This window comes from Tyto alba, unplaced genomic scaffold (assembly GCF_018691265.1).
Source record: "Tyto alba isolate M040663 unplaced genomic scaffold, T.alba_DEE_v4.0 Super-Scaffold_40, whole genome shotgun sequence".
NCBI classification, from domain to species: Eukaryota; Metazoa; Chordata; class Aves; order Strigiformes; family Tytonidae; genus Tyto; species Tyto alba.
In genome coordinates this window covers 14,517,605-14,538,587 of record NW_024881316.1, presented here as the reverse complement: position 1 = coordinate 14,538,587, position 20,983 = coordinate 14,517,605, and the positions used below count along the sequence as shown (strand labels likewise).

Below are 20,983 nucleotides of genomic sequence, written 5' to 3'. Positions count from 1 at the left end.
ATCGCATTTTTGGCTGGAAAAGTGTGTGAGAGAACGTCATCCAGTATCATTATTTTAGCCCCTTTTAACAACTTAGTATTGGGGACGAGACTTTTTCCTTTGTCTTCAATTTTAAATTCCTTCATGCTTCACAGAAAAGGCATTTCAATCAATTTCATGTCTATTCTAAAATTTCAGTTTGCTTCTCTCTTGCTTAAATTTAAAATCTATTTCTTAATTCCCTGATATCTCAAATCTTACCATTCTTCACTGCTTACATGGTCTCATATTATGAAAATAAAAAAGTTCTTTATTTCCATTTACTGGGAGGTATCCCCAACATAGCCAAAGAAACATTCAGTTCCCTTAAATGCTTATTCTTCAGTTGACCAAAGTTTTAGTTTTTCATTAAAAAGATGTAGGAAAAGAAGCCTTAATGTAAAATCTATCACACTTTAAAAACTTGTGGAGAAAATATTTATTAATTTTCTTGAAACATTAAAAATCAAACCACAAACTTCAACTCAAGGGAACTACTGACTATACTGAAGAAAATAAATTGAGAAAAATAAATTCAACGCAGAGAAAATTAAAGGAAATAGTTTTGACACTGTGCATTTTGTGGAGAATGTTGATGGGATTATTTGGCTGTATTGGTAATTAAAAAACAATCTACATAACTTCAGTTTAAACAGTATCCACAAGCAGGTAATTTTTCTGAGACTGCAACAAACAGTTTGTATCTCTGGTTCTATCTTCCTCTCTGGCAAGGTCTGATTAATCCCCATTTCCTATATGATAAGAAATAACAGGGTCCACTTTCTCAACACTACTGATGAATAGTAATTAACTCCAAAGAGTGCTCAAGACATTAACATCAAGATGATGCAACACAAAGCTGACCTATCTGTATGGTACTAGAATCTGTTGCTTCTGCGTGTAATTTTCAGTCCAACTGAATATTATAGTACGATACATTGTTACTTCTTGTTCAGCTTCACAAATAAAATTAATTCGATTTTGTCCCCATGTTATTTTTTAACAACTGCCTGAATTTTTAAATGTTTTTCTGAAGCTTTTCCAATTTGTAAATAACTTTGTGAAGAAGTAATAACTTTATGACAAAGTGGTAATCAGGAGTTGCAGTGATGCTTTTGATGCAGTCTGTCCAGGGCTGTTAAGAGGACAGGAAAGTCTGAATCTGATTTGTCTGCTAATTCTGGCAGCAAAAGTATCTGAATGCATGTCCCTGCCATCTTGGCTGAAATGACAGGCTTCTTTTTTAGCAGAACATTAATTTGTTGTAGAGCTGTTGTTTGTGCACGCTCCCAGCTCATCTACCACATGAAAATCTCCTGTTGAAATGAGCAGATGAACGCGTCGTGTCGCTGGAGTCTTCCGCTAATGCCAAGTGTGAGACAAACGTCAAACACTGCATGTTGTTAACATTTGTTTTCTTGTTAGTATTGGCAAAAACAGTGAGAACTTTCAAGGTAGAAATGAATTTATCCATTTTCAGGGGTAGGAGATGATTTTGAGAGTACTTACCCTGAATATTTTGATCATACTGCTCAGAAAAGTGGTGAACCAGTTTCAGAGACTCCCCTCATCCCACTGCCTGAGGTTACTGTCACTGTAGCAGAGTGCATCAAAAGGAACGCGTATTTGAGCTGCACCCTTTCAGCTGAGCATCCCGCTTTCACTGGGATTAAAGTACGCTGCATTCTTTATCTGCATTATGGAAGTAGTGACCTCCAACAAAAGAGGGGAAAACAGGTAAGGGGTGAAAAGCAAGATTCATGAGAACTCTGCCAGAGTTCTTAATTGCTTAAAATAACAGTTGCTTTTGGGGGCAGTTATGACATACTTAAGTCCTTGTGTAACATCATCTATACTTCCCTTGAAGCATTACTGATTGTCCACTTAGTCATTCTTTTTGAATGCTTGCAGGGTTTTTCTTTTTATAATTTTGTTTTCTGTTCTGGTTCTATTTTGTATTCTCCTAATGTTGTTATATGTTACTCTTATTCCAACTCCTCCCATTCACTTATCAATTTCACCAATATTTTATTTACTTCCTTCTTAAGGTCATTAATAAAGATGGGTCGGAAATGCAATCTCTGTGGCATAGTAATACATTGTTTGGATGAAGTGATAATACAGAGGGCGGAGTATAAATAATTGGCTACTTAAATAAATTTTGAATCCTACTTCTTCTAGTCATGAGGGGACACTTCATTCCAGTACAAATATGTTATTATTTATGCAATAATAACAATAACTGCATTTGCATACTTATAATAGCATCTTCCACATGAGGAACTGCGATGATTACAAATCCATTATTATCATCTCTTTATAGAAATGATAAAGCCTTATCATTTCTATAAAGAAAAAAGAAAGCCTTAGCTAAATGTCAGTGAAACAGTGGAAGACTCATAAAGAAAACACAAGTCTTTTCCCTATTAGCTTTGCATCAGCTCAGTTTTTATAAAATTGTTGAAAAGAGAAGCTGGGAAAAGTAGAAGCTGGCAAGTAAGAGGTGGTGTAGATATGGAGCTGCACTTACTCCTGAGGGGCACAGGAAGTGTTCCCACCTGTTGGATTCAGTGTCTGACCGCCTGACCCTGTCTAGGCTTGTTGGACCTTCATTGTGCCTTCTTGGATATAGTCATCCTCAAAGATTTTCTATCTCTCTAGGTCTACTTTTCTTCCCAGCAGACAATTTCTAGAAAATCAACCCATCTGTTGGTGGTTTTTTTTTCTCCTGTTACTAAATATCATAGTTACATGGTCTTATAGAAGCTGCATATGAAACCAGTCTGATAAGAACCGACTTCTTCGTTAAATATTTAGGTCACTTCATGTTCTTTTGGTTAAGAGTATCATTTAGATTACCTACATCTAGATCTTGCCACTTTTTCAGGACCAAATTCACAATTATATGTGGTACCTTTTCTTGATTACACTGGTTGTGGTAAAGGAGTCCTCAAAGGAGACTTTTAACAATTGCAATGGTCTCAACAGTTACAGTCTGTGGAGCAGCATGCCTAACATTTTAGAGATCTCCCAACCTTCTGAAGACCCCAGAGAGTCACATAGACTGGTGAATTAGCAGAAACAAACCTGTATCTTATTTTCTTTGCAGGGTCCTACAGTCTGACAATGAACAAATGTGGTTTGGTATTTATCTTTTTTTTTTTTTTTTTTAGACTCTGAAACAAGAAGTGTCTGATACCATAGCTGCGTGTCGTATTACAGCTATAATGGTGATTGATGTTTAGAGGTCTGTTACACCTCTTTTGAAAGGTATATGTTAAAATGACTGATGCACATTATTGCGTTATGGCCACCTACTCTTTGAAATACTCTAATAATACAGTGAACAATGGTAACATGTTGTAATAACTTTAGGCCCTGTTCTGGAATCGTGATCAAGTGCATCTTTCACCCATGCACATTCTTAAATTTATTACTTTGAGCTGGCCAAGTAAAACTACTTTTACTTGGTTCTTTCTGATAGTCTAATTATTTTCTCCACAACCTAACAATAGCAAAGTCTTAGGTCAGTCATTTATGAGGAAAGATGTCAAGAATAGATGTTGAGCAAACTCAGGTCTCAGATTTCTTCAACCGGAAGGCATTCAGAGATGATGACCCTCTGCCCACATCCCTTATATTTTCATTAAAAAATAAATTGCAGTCTCTCAGGGCTTTCTAAGGGAGAGGTGAAAATAGCTTAAGCTAGTCACATAGAAACCACACACAGTGTAAGGGTGGTACAGACAAACGCTATGCACAAACTAGTGTGTGCTGCTTCCCAGGCAGGTTTCAGAGGACTGTCCTGGTACAATTGTGTCTCTTCAGAACTGGACACCGTCCCCATCCAACTGGACCAGAATGTGGGCAGAAAAGTCTGCAGCTTGTAGCTATCTGACTAATTGCCCTTAACTGACCACTTCTGCCAAAGCTTTAAACACAGAAGTAGTAACCAGTATTATCTACAGTTTTAGAGGTCAAAACGTAGATATAAAATTTCAGTAAGAAACAGATTAGCAGCCAGTGTAACAAGTTTGATAAGTTTTATTGGAGTTAATATATATTATCTGACATTTTTAGAAATATATAAGAACGCTTATATGACATGTGCTGCAGTAAACATGGCAGCTGTACCATGCTTAGCTGCTATAAGATGGAAACTCAAAAGGAAATTTCCAACAGATGTATATAAAAAAAATGTTTTCTTTTGTTCTTTTTACATGGACACCCAACAGAACCTAAAGATCCAGCATGACTCAAAGTTGTGAACCTGCACAACAGACTGTTCACAGGATTTCTCAACTCTGTTCTTCTCTAGTTATTTCCAGCCCACATGAATCTGTAACTCAGTTTGGCCATATATGAAGTAAGCTGCTGAACAGCACCAGCTGGATATGACGAAATTGGTATGTACAGGTGGGTATTATCCTCCTACTGAAGGTACCACAACTCTCATATTATCACAGATTTCCTGTGTGGCCTCACACATACATTGTACTGGCCAGATAACAGAACAAAACATAGGAGAACTCCAGCTGAAAAGTCATCCACAGCAGATTACTAATTATCCAGTATGCAGGTGAGCAATCACCTACTGTTTGTTGTACCCGGTGCCAACCTGTAGAAGCTGACACTATAATAAGTCTACAATTAACACCGTTTGAAGTGGGTATATATAATAACATACTTTTCCTCAAAGATTAGTGCAGCTATTGAGTGCCAAAGAAATCCTCAAACGAGAAAGCTATTAATGTGTTGGAATTGTTATCGGAGTCTCTGGGGTTGATTCCTAGATCTGTTTTGGGCATCCTGTATGACGTAAGGTACGCCACTTACTTTCCCATGTTTTAGTTTTCCAATATAAGATGTGAATAATACTTCTCAGTCTTACATAGGTGCTGAAAACAAAATTCTCAGGTATTTTCAAGGTATTCTGATGAGATTGCGATACACAGAAAAGCATCAGAAAATGGATGTTTAGACTGTGTAGCATTTCATCATTGAGATATACAGGCTGCCTTGCTACTTCCAAATGAAGTATGTTAAAATCTGGAAAGTGGGACATCAGCTGAATTAAAGCCATTCAGTTTTTAACTTAAAAACAAAATACAGATTGTCCAGTGAGAAAGTATATCCATGAAGGCAGGAAGCTAGTAACAAATTGGTTAGGAGTTATAGCAGAGGACAGGATGAGGAGAAATGGTATTGCTTGTGGAAGGAAGCAGTTTACAAAGAATTTACTTCACCTTGTTTAATTAGGTGCAACTTATAGACTAAGATAGCTGCAGACATTCCCTCAACAGCCAGTTGAGAGGAGGAAAGACACCTCCAGAGGCAGGGTTAGACAGTCTCCCCTGCGCTGGCTGCAAAGGGAACATGGATCACTAGCTGTGTCAGGCTATCTACCTTGCAGATAGCTCAGAGGAGGGAAAATTAACCTTAGCCTCCTGTTTTGATTTTTTTTTTCAATAGTAGCCAAAAGCTTAATGCTAGCAATTATCTCAAACTGTAATAATGAACAATCAGATATTGCACCACCACAGGAGTAAAGATGTGTCCTTATTACAAAAGAAGTATAATTAACCCTATCTTCTCCATAACTCTCTCTTGTGCAACTGCTAGCTGTTTTTTGGCAAATAGCAGTTTTCATCCACATTAAGCAACTTATTTGACAGATTTTGAATATTATTTGAGACCAGGATTTCTTATGCAGCAAAACAGAAAGAGAAGAACAAAGAAAGGAAAAGAAAGGAAAAGAACAGAAAGTGGGAGAACAAGAAATGTAAGATTCATACAAGGGGTAAGAAGATTAATCAGAAATTATTTCTCCAATTCCCCAGGAAGCAGATGCTGTGAAGGAACAAATCTGACTGAAAGAAACTGTGTAAAATGAGAACCATACTTGCCAAGTGATAAAGAATGCTGATCAATTTTTGAACACCAAGGATATGTCTTCCCCGAGTCTTGTGGATTCACTGAGTTCAAGGTGGAAAGGTCCATTGGATTATCCAGCCTGATCTCTTCTTAGCACAGTTTAGAAATTTTCATGTAGTAGCTCTACTAATGATCAGAGTAAGTTATGCTAAATGTAACATACAAGCCTTAGCTTAACTGTGAAAAGCAAGAAAATGTATGCATTTCTTTTCAGAGCTTATCAACTATTTTCCATTTCCCAGCTCTTTTTCACTGCCCTTGCACCTCCCTTTCTCTATCCCAGTCTCCTCCCAAATACAGAACCTGCCTCTATTCCCCTTTTCTCCATTGGTCCCAGTTTTCATAAACCTACAGTCAAATCTGGTACAGCTGGCACCATTACCAAAGTGATCTCATACTTCTGTGGTGGTAGTATTCCTGATGTGGTTATGTAGGTGCTCTTGGTACAGTTGTACTCTGCGAAAGATGGCCTTTTCAAAATATTCCACTTCAAATACCTTTGAAGTTTGGCTATTCCTCATGTAACTCCCCCATAACCACCTGAGATCCAGCCACCTTTCAGTGTGATCTATAGCTTCTCACAATGCTATGTTCATCAGTTTCTCATCACATTCTTTAAACTTCCATGTCCCCTCAGTAAGCTTAACCGCAGGCCAGGACCTAGTCAACAGCCCAATCATTTGTCTGCAGCATTAACACCATCTTTGTATCAAGTTTATTGGCCGCCTTTTTATATCACCAATATAATACTCATAAACCATCATGGTTAGAGCCAATCCCTGAGGTATCCTTCTGAAATTAACAGCTTGAACACTTCTTACTGACACTTCCTTTTCGGAATCTGTTGATTAGCCAGTTTCTAAACCAGTATTCTGTGTGTGTGCACATCTGTGCATTTCAGAGACTTTCAGCAAAAAATGCTAACACAAAACACAAAGAAGCCCAGGTACAATGGTTCTCATTATTTTAGTGATTGAATGTGACCATCAATATGGAAAAAAAAGTTATTTTCTAAGTTCAGCCATAAAGCATGTGTCAGATCTGAAATGAAGAAACGCCATGGGACAAGATCCACTGATATATAAATAACTATTGTTCTCCATTTCTCTTCATTAAAAACCAAAATTACACATAAACCTCAAAGTAACCAGCAGCGACAAACAAGTAGTATGTTATGGAAACATAACACCTAGGGGTGGGAATACTAGACATGTTGATTATTCTGGCTGCTGAAAATCTTAATAGTTTGCTAATTATCTGCTTACTATTTTCAGAATAACTTCTTAGTTGTTGAGGTGACTTTGCCATCCAGAACGTTTGTTTGCTTCTTCTCCTGGGCATCCTCAGGTTGTAGCAATACATCAGCAGTCAGGAACAGTCCACATATTCTCAGTAAATGGCATCCATAAAATACTCTGCAGAGCATCCTCTAAATGCACTTTCCACCAAATCAGCTACACCGAGTATCTGTTATTAATTGTAACCAGTGAGCTACAATCTCTTTGCTTTTAGATCAAGCCTTCATATCAGAGACATTACACCTCAAATAGTCAAGAAGATGGGTTAGTGGCTGCAAAATTATCAACTAGAAGGGGAAGGCCTTTCTCTTATATTCTTTTGCAGAAAACACCATAGTGTGCTATAAAGATTTTAGCAACATTTGACTTGCCTTCATGACTCACCTGTACCTTTGCTACATTAATAATGGTATGCCTGTACCATTATCCAAACTGATACAAAATCTTACCATACGATGAGGTATTTAAACTAATGAAACAGGATTCCCCTGATGGCAACTCATTTCAAAAGACCAACCTCTCTCTCCATTTGTCACCCAGTCTAGTCCTTGTTTTTGCAATTCACACATCACTTCTGTCATTCAAACTGGAATCACCTTTAGTGGAGACTTCAACTAGTATAATTCTTAAATTTCCTATACATCTATGACTTTATAATGAATAAAATAATGAGCAATAGCATTTATAAGCAAATAAATGATGGTTCTACCAATAATCCAAACACCACACGTATTTTGTATTTTGTTGAAGAATAGTAAATGGAGGGTCCTTCTTTTTTTTTTTTTTTTTTTTTTTGAGGACTACAGGCTTTCTTTCTCTGACCCTTTTCTCTCTCTGATGCTTTTTTCAGAGGTCTACCCTGTCTTCCTTCTCCTATTCATTTTGGTTTTGCCAGGATTCTATATGGTATTCCGATTTCTCATCACAGAAATGGAAATTAAATGACAACTCCTGGCAACATTATTCGCTCACTAGAACAATAAAATTTTCTTCTCCTTTGACCCCATCAAAACTCCTGCTAATAAAATAATCTATGACTATGTTCCTCAAGTGAAGATAGATGCATAGCAGATTCATGCAACTTGTGCTGTCTCTTTTAACTTTTCACTAGATTTGGATTCTGGTAGAACATGACAGCTCCAACACAACAAAACCGTCAAAACCATCAAAAATGTGTATATGCAAGGAGTAAGGCAATGTATAAAAAAGATCATCTCACTTAAGCCTAGCTGAAAGTGAGAATTGCTTGGCAGAGAAGCACTGACACTTCCATGGGAACTTCCATTCCATTCTAAAATAGGTGTTTAAATTGAATTTCTCTCTTGAATGCCTCTTTTCCTTGACTGTGAACTTGTATCACTGGATTAGACAAGATACTTAAATTTTAGGTTAATAAAGATGATTAGGATAAATTTCAATGGCAGACCAGTGTAGGTATCATATTATTAATACATTGTGTGTGGTGTCTATGGAAAGCTAATGATGCATGTATATACATGTCCCACTGTTTTTTATAGTGTATTATGCTTTTATAGTGTGTTGAAAATATTACAAACATCAGAAGAACCATACCACAATAAAGAACACAGTAATTAATACGTACAGACAGAATGTAAACTGAGAGGCTGCACTGTTCTACTTAGTGCACTTGCATTACTATAATCCAAGAAGAAAGGGACAGCTCAGAGAAAGAGCTGCTTTTAGCAGCCTTAGACATACTGCAGACATGGGATCAGCTTATGAAGAATCGGCCTGAGAAAAAGGAAGAGGAAAGATGTAATCTTAGGGAGCTGGTCAGGACAAACAGTCCCGTTTTGTTACAGCTAACTGAAGCTTCAAAAAATTAAGTTATGGCTTAAAGAAGAAAACACTTTCGGATACATTTTAAATAAGTTGGCATTACCTCGCTTCTGTGTGCAGCACTTTATAATCAAGAGCTGCACCCGAGTAGCCCACACTTCCCTCTCCCTCCCTGTGGGAATAGGGAAGAGCCGCTGGAGCCATGCCAGCGCCCCGGGCGGCGGGCAACCAGGCACTGCCTCGGCCGCCCCGACCTGCGACCTGGCGGGAGGCTCGCCCCCCGCGAAGACCGTCAGGGAAGAGAGGCCCGTGGCGAGCCAGCCCGCCGGGACAAACCCGCCGCCGCCACTGAGGGAAAGCCCTTCCCGCGCTCCCATCACTGCGGCCGGACAGCGAGGCGCTCGTCTCCGCCCTGCAGAGCAGCGCAGCCCCCCTCTCCCTCCTCTCAGCTTTGGGGCGGAGGGGAGGGAGGGAGGGAAGGAAGGAGTTACCACGGCCCCTCAGGGGCTGAGGCGGCTAACGGCTGCCCCGCGCTCAACGCGCCTGCGCAAGACCCCCGACCCCCAGCCCCCTCCCTCCAATAGCTAAGGCGGGCTCCGCTGTTTTCCCCTTCCTCCGGCCAATCGGCGCCCGCTTCCTCTCCCCGCCCCGTGAGCCGTTCTGACCAATGGGGAGCGGGCTCTTTAGGCGCCGGTGATATTCAAACCGAGGAGCGGCGCGCGCGCTTGTTCGGCCCGGTCCCGGTCCCGGTCCCGGTCCCGGTCCCGGTCCCGGTCCCGGTCCCGCCCCCGCCCTCGCCGCCGCGGGCGCTGAGGTTGGAGGTGAAGGTGAGTGCGGCCGTGAGTGCGGCCGGGCGGACTGGGGGGGTGGGTCCGTGCCGCGGCGGAGCCCGCGGGGCTCCCTCCCCGCCGGCCCCGCCCTCCTCTGCCCGTCGCTGACCCGCGCCCTGGCGCACACCCCCCCCCCCCCCCCCGTGGGGAACGGCCGTGTGCGTGGGGGGGCGGTGTCGCGGGCCCCGCGGGGTGGGCTGCGGCGTGGCAGCCGGCGGAGAGATGCGCTGCCGCCCCCGCGGGTGAGGAGCCGTGGGGTCTCTCTCTCTCTCCTCGCCCCTCTCCACCCCGCCATCTCTTCTCGCTGCCTTTCTCTTCTCACGGTTTCTTTTTCTTTACCTGAATTTTATGAGGGCTTATGGAAAGTGGTGGTGTTTTTTGTTTTGTTTTGTTTTTTTTTTTCCCTTTTTTAAGGCCGATATGTTATAAAATTGAACGAGAAAGAAGTCCTAGACAGTACAGCTGTTTGCAGATTTGGCAGCATGTAAGAATATATACTTGGGTGAGGGTATCAATCCATTGTGCAAGTTATCTTCCATTAGGCTGAGGAGTAGCACTTTTTAGAAATAGACATACAGCAGAACTGTGCTTGATATTAACTTACACAAATTGTTTTGGAAACAGGAAGGTGCATGTGGGTGAGGAGAGAGAAAAGGAGGGAAAAATCTTGGAATGCGTGCCCATTTAGCTCTGTCTAGTGCAGGTGATAAAGCAATTTAAATGTCTGAAATGGTACCTTAAGTTAAAACTACTCTTGGCTACGTCCCTTGTTATTGCTTGACTATATGTTTAAACCTTCAGAGTTTAAAATCGTGTCTCAGTGGTTTTGTGCGATGCCCTGTTCTTTGCTGCCCCTTGGTAACACGCTGCTGTACAACCTGCAGTTTGCTTATGCTACAGCAGCTCACCTGCTCTGCTGTTGAGCCTCTTTCTGATTAGGCCCGTTTTTTTTTATCTTTGAGTCTTATCTTTTTTGCAGCCAAGACTAGAATTCAAATTTTCCTTTTTCTTTTCATAGTTGATGTTGCTGGATTTTTTAAAATTATTTTTTATTTTGAATATTCGGTGGTTTTGTTTTCCTTTAAGAAAATGCTGATTTAGCCTTTAGGACTTGTAAACAAAACCAAGCAAAGATTATGCACATGTATAGTGTTTTATTTTTTTTAGAGCCTGGCTAGAGGCTTCAAAAACACCACATTTCTGTGTATTTTGTGAAACAGTGCCTGGGTAAAGGAGAGACTTGTATCAGTGGCTGTAGTTGAGAACAGATTAGGAGTGAGTTATCAAGTCTGTCTAGTTAGAAAGCTGTTTTAATAATATTGTAACCCAGTCTTGTAATCAGGGTGTCATATGTGGGTTATGAAGGGAGTTGAAGTTGGAGAGGATTTGGAGGGCTTTGCCATTCAACTGAATTCAGATTTTGGTGACTGCTTTTGGAAAAAATGAGCTTGCCTCTTTCTAGTAACGTTTTTTTAAACATCTGCCTCAAGTAAACAAAAGTTGCAGGACTTCTTTCACATTCTACCATTGCAATTTGCTCTTTAGACTTTACCCTAAAAGCTTGCATCTTTTAACAAGGAGGTCTTTTGTTTTCATGGCTTCCTGTGGGTTTTAAAGAAACTCAGCAGTGTGAAAACTAGTATCTGTTCCTTCAAAGCAGTAATAAAAACAATCTTGTGCTGTAATATCTACAGAACACTAATTGATGACTGGATGAGTGACAGATAATGCCGTGTGTTTCTGAAGATGGTTGTGTGTTGTTATCACGCGTTTCCATTCTTACTTGCCTTGAACCAATGCGGCAAGATCCTGAGGGCAGGAACTTTTAAACGTTTAAATGTTCATGTGTAGTTTAGGAAGAGTCTTTGGTAGTACTGTGTTATTGATATAACTGCACTTGGAGATAGTTCTATTTCCTGTAACTGACAGCATTTTCTGTGTTATGTGCAAGCATGTGCATCTCTGCTTAAGTGATGAGCACCATTATGGTGGACTGAATATATGAACGGAATAATGCAAACACTGTAGAAGGTGGCAGCTATGGCTAATTTTTGCCTCATGTTTGTGTGTGATCTTTCTGCATAGGAAGGGAAGAATAGCTTAAATATAGGTGGGGGGAAAGTGTCAGAAAACATATGCGTGTAAAGTTCCTGTTTTAGAGGGATACATGGCATTTTACCTTTTCTACACAGGGTAGAGGACTTTAACTCAAAGTTCTTCAATATGTAGTCTCTTGACATCAGTAGATGCTTTAATCAGGCCATAGGATCAGACATAAACAAATATTTAAGATAACAGTGTAGCCACAATGACATGGGTGTATAAGGAAAATATAGGTAATAGCATTACATTAATTTCTTATACTAGGTTGATCAATTCACCCGGAGGAAAAAAGCTGGGCAAACTGTTAGGCACTTGCTTAACATTTTTGCTGCTCTCCACAGCTCCTGGGACAGACAGATGCAAAATATCAGTAGATTCTAGGTGTAGGAAGACTGTACCTTTTTGTTCAAGAATTGAAAAGTATTTTCATACTTTCTCAAAGTTTACATTTGAAGAAAAACTTCATCTGGCTCCATTTAGAAACAAGCAAGTAGTGTAACACACAGCAAATCCAGTATTTCAAGACTGGATGCTATAATTTCTCTTTATTATTAGCAAATATTTTTAGGTGTATTACACATTAAGCCTATGGCTAGCCTGTACTGCTGCTTCATCCATTTACAACATACACTGCTCTTTAGCCTGTGTCCCTTGGCTCCTTATTTAGTGGGTCTGTAGGAGGGGTTGAAGTTACTCTAACTACTATGCATTTTTAGAGGTAGTTCTGTATCTTCCTGATTTCCACATACATGTTCTCCCTGTTCCTTGGTTCCCTGTCCCTAACCTGTTTTCCTGTATGGATTTCTAGATCTTGGATGTGCTGTCATGTAGCAGTTGCAATTAGAAGCTCGCTTCCTATTGAGTGCGTATTGCTATTTTAGGTTTTTGCTGTTTTGTCAGATTTTGAATGCACTTCTCACACAAATTCATGGCAAATGCTTTCTTTAAAAGTGATCATGCAGCAGATTAAGCCAAAATGAGACTGAATACTTGCTTATGGTTGAACTTCAGTATGAGTAGAAGGATTAGTTGCAAATCATGACAATACACAGGTGAATATGCCCTTAGTATATTTTTTTATCTGTAAGTGTTGTAACAAGCTGACACATTTGGAAGTGCCTGCACTCAGTCCAAAAGTAATGTTTGAGCTTTTTTGTTCTGTTTTTACTACTAACTAGGAATAGTTTTATTGATTTAATGGAAGCTATATTTCTGGGATATCATGAAGATTTAGGCAAGCTTACAGGGTGTGCTGATATTAATTTACTTTTCGATGTCTAACCATTCAATTTTTGCTAGGCAGGAACTTCTTCAGGATGGAGAGCTATGTTTCTTGCCTTTGCTGGATTCTTGGGATCATCTGAGATAGTCTGACCCTCGTCCATGTTATCTTTTTGACAAGGCATATCCATTCTTCAGAAGTTGTCTCCATTTAGTACACATTGAACCTTGAACACTTAAGCAGCACACCAGAAATGTAAGTTTGATGAGTACTGATGAGAGTTAAAATGAAATTTATGCAAAAAATTATTTTTTGGTCTACTACATTTGGCAAGCTATTACTGCAAAAAAGAAGTCTTTTATACCCCGAGGAAGATATAAATATGGTGTTTTAAAAAAATAAAGTCCATCTGGGAATTGTTAGCAATTACAGTTGTAATAAGAGATCGTGGTATTACTAAACATGAGGTAAACTCATTTTGATCTTCTTGTTCTGAGTTCTTCATCCATATTTGAGGGAGTGAGTACAGTTTAAGGACAGGTCTTTAAGGATATTCTCACCCAGAAATAGGAGTTTGGGAGTATCTGAGTTCCTGTAACCCCTTTTACTGTATTTATGAAAGGCAAAACTGCAACATGTACCAAAATCTTCCTTGTGAAGAGACATGTTTTTTCCCTATGCAGTAAATAAATATCACCTTGAGAACGGTATGTGAACAGTCTTTGCTACAGTAATCACATATGTAATTTTTAGCAACATGATCTCCAAAGGATGGGACAGTTTACAGAGCCAGTCACAGAACAGCCTAAGTTGAATTTCTTCTATCCTCTTTAGGTATAAACAGATATTAAAGGAAGTTCCAAATGAGCACTGAAATTAGAATTTATTCAGTGTACTTTTTGGAAGAAAAATGGGTCTCTGTTCAGTGAAACAAAAATTGTGTTTCAGACAACACTGATTTAGCATGCTGCCTCTAGCTTTTATAGCTTTTTTTTCCTGTATGGATCTTGCTTACAGCTGTATTTGGGTGATGCTTGCTTCTACTTTTATTAGACCACTGAAAATATTTCATTTTGTAAAGGAAAGAAGGAAGCATTTTTGGAACTTAATGCTTTTTTTGCTTTTCTGCAAAGATACTATAAAGCCATGTCCTAAGCTTCTCACCACACTCCAAACGTTGTTAGTGACGCCAAGACCTTTTGATAGTTGTAATGTAGATGGTACTTTTGACAGACTATCTTGGAGCTTATACCAAAAAACCTGCGTTTTGAATCTACTAAAATAACTCTTCTATATAAACATGTGTTAATATTCCTGGTGGGCTGTTTCGAGTACAGGAAGGATGTGAAGTATGCCCACTTCCGCTGTATAAGCAAGCTTTGTAAACAAGACAGTCTTTCTGCTTTATGGTCTCTGCTTGGGGAAAGCTGTGAGTCTGGTGCTTTTAAAGAAATGCAAACTTGTAATGACTAAGGGTCTAAAAATTAATTGTGAGACTTCCTGAAAGTGGTGCCAGGTTTATTTTTAGATAGTGGAATTAGAGGTGGATGAACTTACTTTATCCCATTCAATTACACCTCTATCAATAATTAATCTAAAATAGATCTAATCTAACTGGGCCTTCCAGCAACTTTTCATTGACTTGTTATACCTGAGTACAAAAGGAACAAAGACTGATTATTCACTGTAAAATGAACTTAGTCTGTCTTTGACTCTTTTTAATCTGTCCAGAGTGCATTACCTTCCCTGTTTCTGGGCCCAGCATCACAGTAATTGGGAAGTCAAATCCCCTGGATATGCGCTTAATTCACCTAGGTTCTTAATATCAAAATTCTCCAGTTCATTACATGCATGGAACATTGATTAATGTGGGAAAAGCTGTGGTAAGTGTTTCATGAAAATGTAAAAGATTTTTGTTGTAGGCAAAAAAAATGTCGTTTTTCTTCAGTCTATTAATCACTCTTGCTCTGCTCATATTGTCTAGATTCTTCTTTCAGCTATATACATGCACTATATTTCCATTGATAATAAACTGATATAGTGTCAAGGATTTGGTATAAGTTTCTTAAAAGTCTTTAAACCTCTGAATCCATATCCTTTTAGAAACTTGAAAATAGGTGTTATTTGTTTTTGGCAATAACCCTTTGAACAAAGGAGCATGTGAATTCTTTTCTGCTTACCCACTGTGAAAACTAATTGCTGTAACCTGTGGCAAGGAACTTAGAATAACATTGAGTGCTAAACTTTTAGGCAGAATAAAAGGAGGATGAAATCATTGCTTGTGTTGGCTTTATGGATATGTATGTGCAGAACACGTCTCATTTTATGTCTTTCCCCTTTCTGTGAATTGCCCGTAGCAACTTATGTAAAGGGACAGGGGCTGTGAAGAGAAAGAGAAGACTTATTTTGTGGGAGATAAAGCCTGTAAGGACCTCTCTTTCTGTGAGGCTTTTTGTCCTGGAGCTGTTGGAATCTGAGCCCCTGGCTTTTCTTGTAGTCTGAACTGTGGCTGCTTTCTGTGTATTGGGCATGTACCACTTGTTAAAGCAGTAGGGAATCTCTTGGAGGAAGGGAATCATCAGAATGGGATAAGTTTGTGATAAACAGGGAGGATATAAAGTTTGTTTGCTGTTGTACAGATTTGGCTACATAATATAGGAAGTAATTACATCTCTGTAATTGCCCAATGTGTATATACAGTAAGTAATACAGAAGCTTGTGCTAATGGGTTTTAAAATACTAATAGACTGTGATAGGAAGGGGATGTGTGCTAGGGAGGTAGCTGAAGTATGAAAGTATCAAATAAGAGGAAAAATGCCATTTTTCTTACAAGCACTTGCTTGTGCTGCATCTGTTGAAATTGCTGAGCGTGTTGGTGTGCTCTTTCACTAGCTCTGCTGGAAAAAACCTCCAGGCTCTCAGTGTATCCCCTATAGACATTTTACTAGGGCAGTGGTTTTCAGCATCTATTGATCGGTGGAGCTCTTAAGTCTTCTAATGAAGTGTCAGAAAATTATAATTTCAGTGTAGTTTAATTTGCTGTGTCTTCAGAAGTCTGTTGATCTGAAAGTGAGACCCTTACAGTCAGCAGATCAGCCTTGAGTACCACTGCACTATGATGTATTAATTGAGACTTGAGTGGCATAACACTTTTTACATTTATTTAGACGTTATCAACTGCAAACCTAGATTGTAATTACCAGCTTAATTGATTGCAGGCACTTACATACAGCATTTAATAGCTATGCTACTATTATAAAAGACTTTTTTTTAAAAAAATCTTACCTTTTCCAAAATACCACATTCAAGGATATTTACTTTTACCTTAACTTTGTTTTTGCATTTTTCCCTGCTTTCTTTTGTCTCTTTCAATGTATTCTAACAACGTGCGTGCACTGTGCTATGATTTGTATTTAGGTAGGAACTTGTGAGCCCTTACCTAGTTAGTTTGTTTCTCAGAATTATATTTCTGCTGGACTTTCCTTTTCACACTCACATGTGTCTACAAAACTTGCAAGGTCGTGACTATCTCTCCTTGTGGTGAGAAGATCCCTGGGTCCTGTTACTGTCACTAACTGTGCAAAAGAATGCTGTAGAAGCATAACATATCTTAACCTATATCTTTGCTTTCTTACTGATCTCATTTATTTCTGCTGAAGTCTTTTCAGGCAGAGATGCATGCCATCCCTCATCCCTGTCTCATCACAGCCTTAATTTTGCTAAGGCTTCCCCAGAATTATTCATTGTTTGGTTCAGTTTATGTGTAAAAGCATTGGTAACTTTCAAATATTTCCCTGTCTTCACTGCTAACCGTGAGAGCAGAGGTTTGGAGTTATGTGTTATCTGTCACTTTGCCTGCTTCCAGCCAATTTTTTCTCACTTCTCCAACACGATGTTAGTTGCAGTGAAACTTTAAAATTTATTTTTCAGATTGAAATTATAATGAGTGAAATTAAAAGGTTTTAGTCAAATGTAAGCATAAAGAGAGAGGTTTGTATAGCATACCTCTGGGTAAAGAAAACTACCTTTTTATTTTAGTAAGACATCACCTACATCTGTGATGCTATCACATCCTTTGAAAAAGTAATATGGCTTGTTCTTTGGAAATATGCACAAGAGTTTGCCCTTCCTGAACAGAGATACTATAGAAGGGTTAAACATACATAGTTTTGTCTTAATGTTCCTAACATTTACTTTTGTAAGCCTCAAATAACTGCAGTTATGTGAACATAAGTCTTAGTAGCTGACAAAGTACATAGATTTGCCTTAGGGTTATCCCAGCCTGCACATAGTCTGTGAAACTCGATACAGATATGCTTTTGGTGTTTCATGTGTGAACTTTATCTTCTGACTAGTGTTTCTTGGCTAGTGCTCCCCTTTGCTATCAGTTTTTAGTTTCATGTTGATTGTATTCTTTAATAAAGCAGACATTCCAGCCAGGAATTAATACAAAAGTTGAATATTACTTATTACAAGCAATGTAGTATAGTAATTTGTTACATATCCCTTACTGGTTCACCTGTATTCAGTGGTTTGTCTTTGTTTGTATAAACTTTTAGAATTAATCCTTTTAGATAGACATCTAGGTGATAACATTTTGCAACAGTAAAAGTTGAAAACTAGGACAAGGAACTACTTCAGAATGTTTGATTTAGAATCTTAGTGGTATAAGTAAGTGTACCACATTTCAATTAAGTGTTGCTTTAGAGAAGGATAATGTTAAAATTGAGGCATAACAAGAATAAACTGATATTTTTCCGAGCACATCTCACTGTCCAACTATACATGTATTATGTTAAATAAAAAATATAATACCCATTACAGAGGAGATAATGCTAAAAGGCAGGTTGTGAGTATCTCTTATGTCTTGAAACTTCTTTCCACTGTAAGTTATATCAGTGATGGAAAAAATTAATATTGTTAAAACAATTCTATTGTTATAGAATCAAGTTTTCTTTCCAAATGAAAAATGTTTACATTTAAGGGAGGTGTGTGTGTGGGGTGACACATCTAAAGTAATCGAACCCAGCATTATAGGTGTCATCAAATTAAAGTCTCTCTTTCCTGCCTTTCCTTTCTCTTGTCCAGTTGAGAGAGCAGGAAAAACATCAGGCAGAAAGATAAAATCTTTCCCCACTTTATCTGTTTTTCTGTTGGGATTTGTCCCTGAGCCAGGTCACTGGGAAGTCTGAGTAATGCTTGTTCCATTGCTGTTTGTTCAAGAGAAGTGGTAGGAGTGTATAGCTAGGAGGAGGGACTACCTCTTAGCTGTCCTGATCGATGGATTCTGGATGTGATTTAACACAATGGACTCACAGCTATTCAGGCAATGTAACCCACCCCCAATTTTAATCAAACCCTGGATATATCTTATTGGAAAGAGCTAGTGTGAAGCATGGACTAGTATTTGGGCAGATGAGTTATGTACTGATTCTTTTTGCTTGTATAAGTTGGCTTCTGCGAGGAAGTTTACTTGTATAACTACATTGACAAAAGTTTCACAGAATATTTGTTACATAATGTGGTTGAGTCTCAAGCTGCGCAACATACACGATAGGCTTTCCCATGGTAATTCCAATTAAGGTGAGCTACAACAGAGTTCTTCAGTAACTTCACTGGTTTTTAATCTTGTGTTTGCAGATGGAGGAGGAGGACCTAAGTGAAAGAGGGTTGCCACAAATTGCATCAATCATGAATAGAGTTAGAGACTTGAAAAATAAATACAGAAATGAAGACAATATCACAGATGAGCTTAACTGTACTAAAATTTCCACTGATACAACAGGTATGTGTTTTTGTTACACTGTTGTCACTTATGCAACAGATCTTAACCTAGATTGAGTGAAAGAACCATTGAATGAAAGGATTTAAGATTTAGCATTTTTTCAGTATTAATGACCAGAACATACATTTAATCTCTCGTTGTTTTAGTTAACTGTGGTGCTCTAATCTTGTTTAAAAAAAAAAAAAAATCGCTAGTCATATTACATGAAAACTTACAGAAAGTGTTGTCTTCTGTTCACGTTTGCTGCAGTTTTAATCAATGTTCTTTCTTATTTTTCTATCAGATAATTCTGGGACTGTTAATCAAATAATGATGACAACAAATAATCCAGAAGATTGGCTGTGTTTTTTGCTTAGACTAGAGAAAAAGGGTGTTCCTCAAATGGATGTTAGCCTACTGAATAGACTCATTGGTCATTACAGTCAAGCAGTGACTGCATTACCTGCAGAAAAGCATAGCCAAGATGAGAGCTATGCTCGCATTCTTGTGAGATTTGCTGAGTTGAAAGCGTAAGTATAAATTTTCAGTATAAGAACGCATCATTAAGAATTCTGCATTTGAATGATGTTAAAAATAGCTTGTTTTCATTAGTGGTTTCTGCAACAAATTGTTATTTTGAGTGTTGATGTTTTCATATTGGCTCCTTAAGATGACTAGCCAAAGCTGCTGAATTTCATCTGTTGTCTCCACAGTACTTGTGTTTTTTTGTATAAGCTAGTAAATATGATTGTTCAGAGCTATTTGGTTTAAGAGATGTTAACACACTTTTTCTGGGTTCTGTGTGTAAGGTAAATGGGGAAATATTATGAGACGCTTTTATTTAAGCTTTATACTTCAGCTCAAAAGAAGCTGCATGCGTGAAATCTGATATAACTTGCAGTAACTATAATCTGTATATTAAACTATGTATGTTGTGAATTAGGATTAATTTCCCTGTGGACTTCTATAACTGATTTGGCTGTGAGGTAGACAGTTGGCTATTATCTAATTCATCTAGTCAAACCATAGTGGTCTGTCCTTATTTAGTCTTTCTCCCTTACTAGAAAAGACTCATCCCAGCTACATTACATTAGCTGCCTTAAGGTAGGAAGAATGTCTCAGAACATCATTGTGTACTTTCATACCTATGAAATTAGTTTTGATTGTGATCATTTATTGCTTTATTTGGTCCAAATTTGAGTGCTGTGGTGGTTCAGATGTTTTCAGACAGAATGTGGGACAGGGTTATAATTTGATTTTTTTTTTTGTAAGGAGTTCTTCTGTCACTTGAAATATCATTGCAGCAAATATTTTGATGAAGAGCTGGGTTTTAACATTGCAGCAATTAGAGTTGAGCAGGTGGTCTGCCAGTGAGTATAGCTAGTGTTTTTCTGTTTCTTGTATGTCCTCGTATTTGGCTTTTTGGCAGGTGACTTGATCTTGCAGTGTGATATTGTCCACTTTTGTATGTACTGTTATTTGCATGGGTCTTGCTGCATTGGTGTTTACTTCCATTGTATGCTTTTAGTAATCTGTTGAATCTACTGTTAAGGAACAAGCAAGAGTGAATAATGACCTGCTGTGAATCCTTAGTATTTTGAAATGTAAGGTACTTTAGTGTAAGTGAAGTAAAGCATATCTTCCAGAAAGACCTCTTGTCTTTAAAGATACTGGGAGTTGGTGTTCTTGTTCAAAGGTTAGTTGCTTTTCCTCAGAACAGAAATTGTGTATCATATGCTTCCAACTCATACTTTCTGGAATTCCTTTTCTGGAATGGTGATTGGATGCTATTATCAAGTCACATCTGTTACCTCATATACAGTAGGATTTGTAAATTCAGAAAGATTATTTCCTACCTCCCTAATCACTTTAAAATTCTGGACCTATTTCCACTTGATCTTTAAAAGAAGGTTTTAAAGGTGACTACTTTTAAAATGGATACTAGAACTACGTTCAGTTTTCTGTGTTGTATTGCAGAAAGCAAAACTGAAGGCATTGTCAGTAGCTTGTTGAT

At 38.5% G+C, this 20,983-nt stretch overlaps 1 protein-coding gene across 4 annotated transcripts in view; it reads left to right on the top strand.

Moving 5' to 3' along the window:
* Positions 1-9,733: 9,733 nt before the first annotated feature.
* The window catches only part of TTK (TTK protein kinase), a 39,525-nt gene continuing 28,275 nt past the window's right edge, over positions 9,734-20,983 (top strand). For 2 of the 4 annotated variants that reach the window (XM_042803243.1, XM_042803241.1), the window contains exons 1-4: positions 9,828-9,877; positions 13,283-13,460; positions 18,846-18,990; positions 19,274-19,499. In XM_042803243.1, coding sequence (XP_042659177.1) covers positions 18,846-18,990; positions 19,274-19,499 — 371 coding nt within the window. In that variant the 5' untranslated portion in view covers positions 9,828-9,877; positions 13,283-13,460. The other 2 variants (XM_042803244.1, XM_042803242.1) reach the window with 2 other exon arrangements.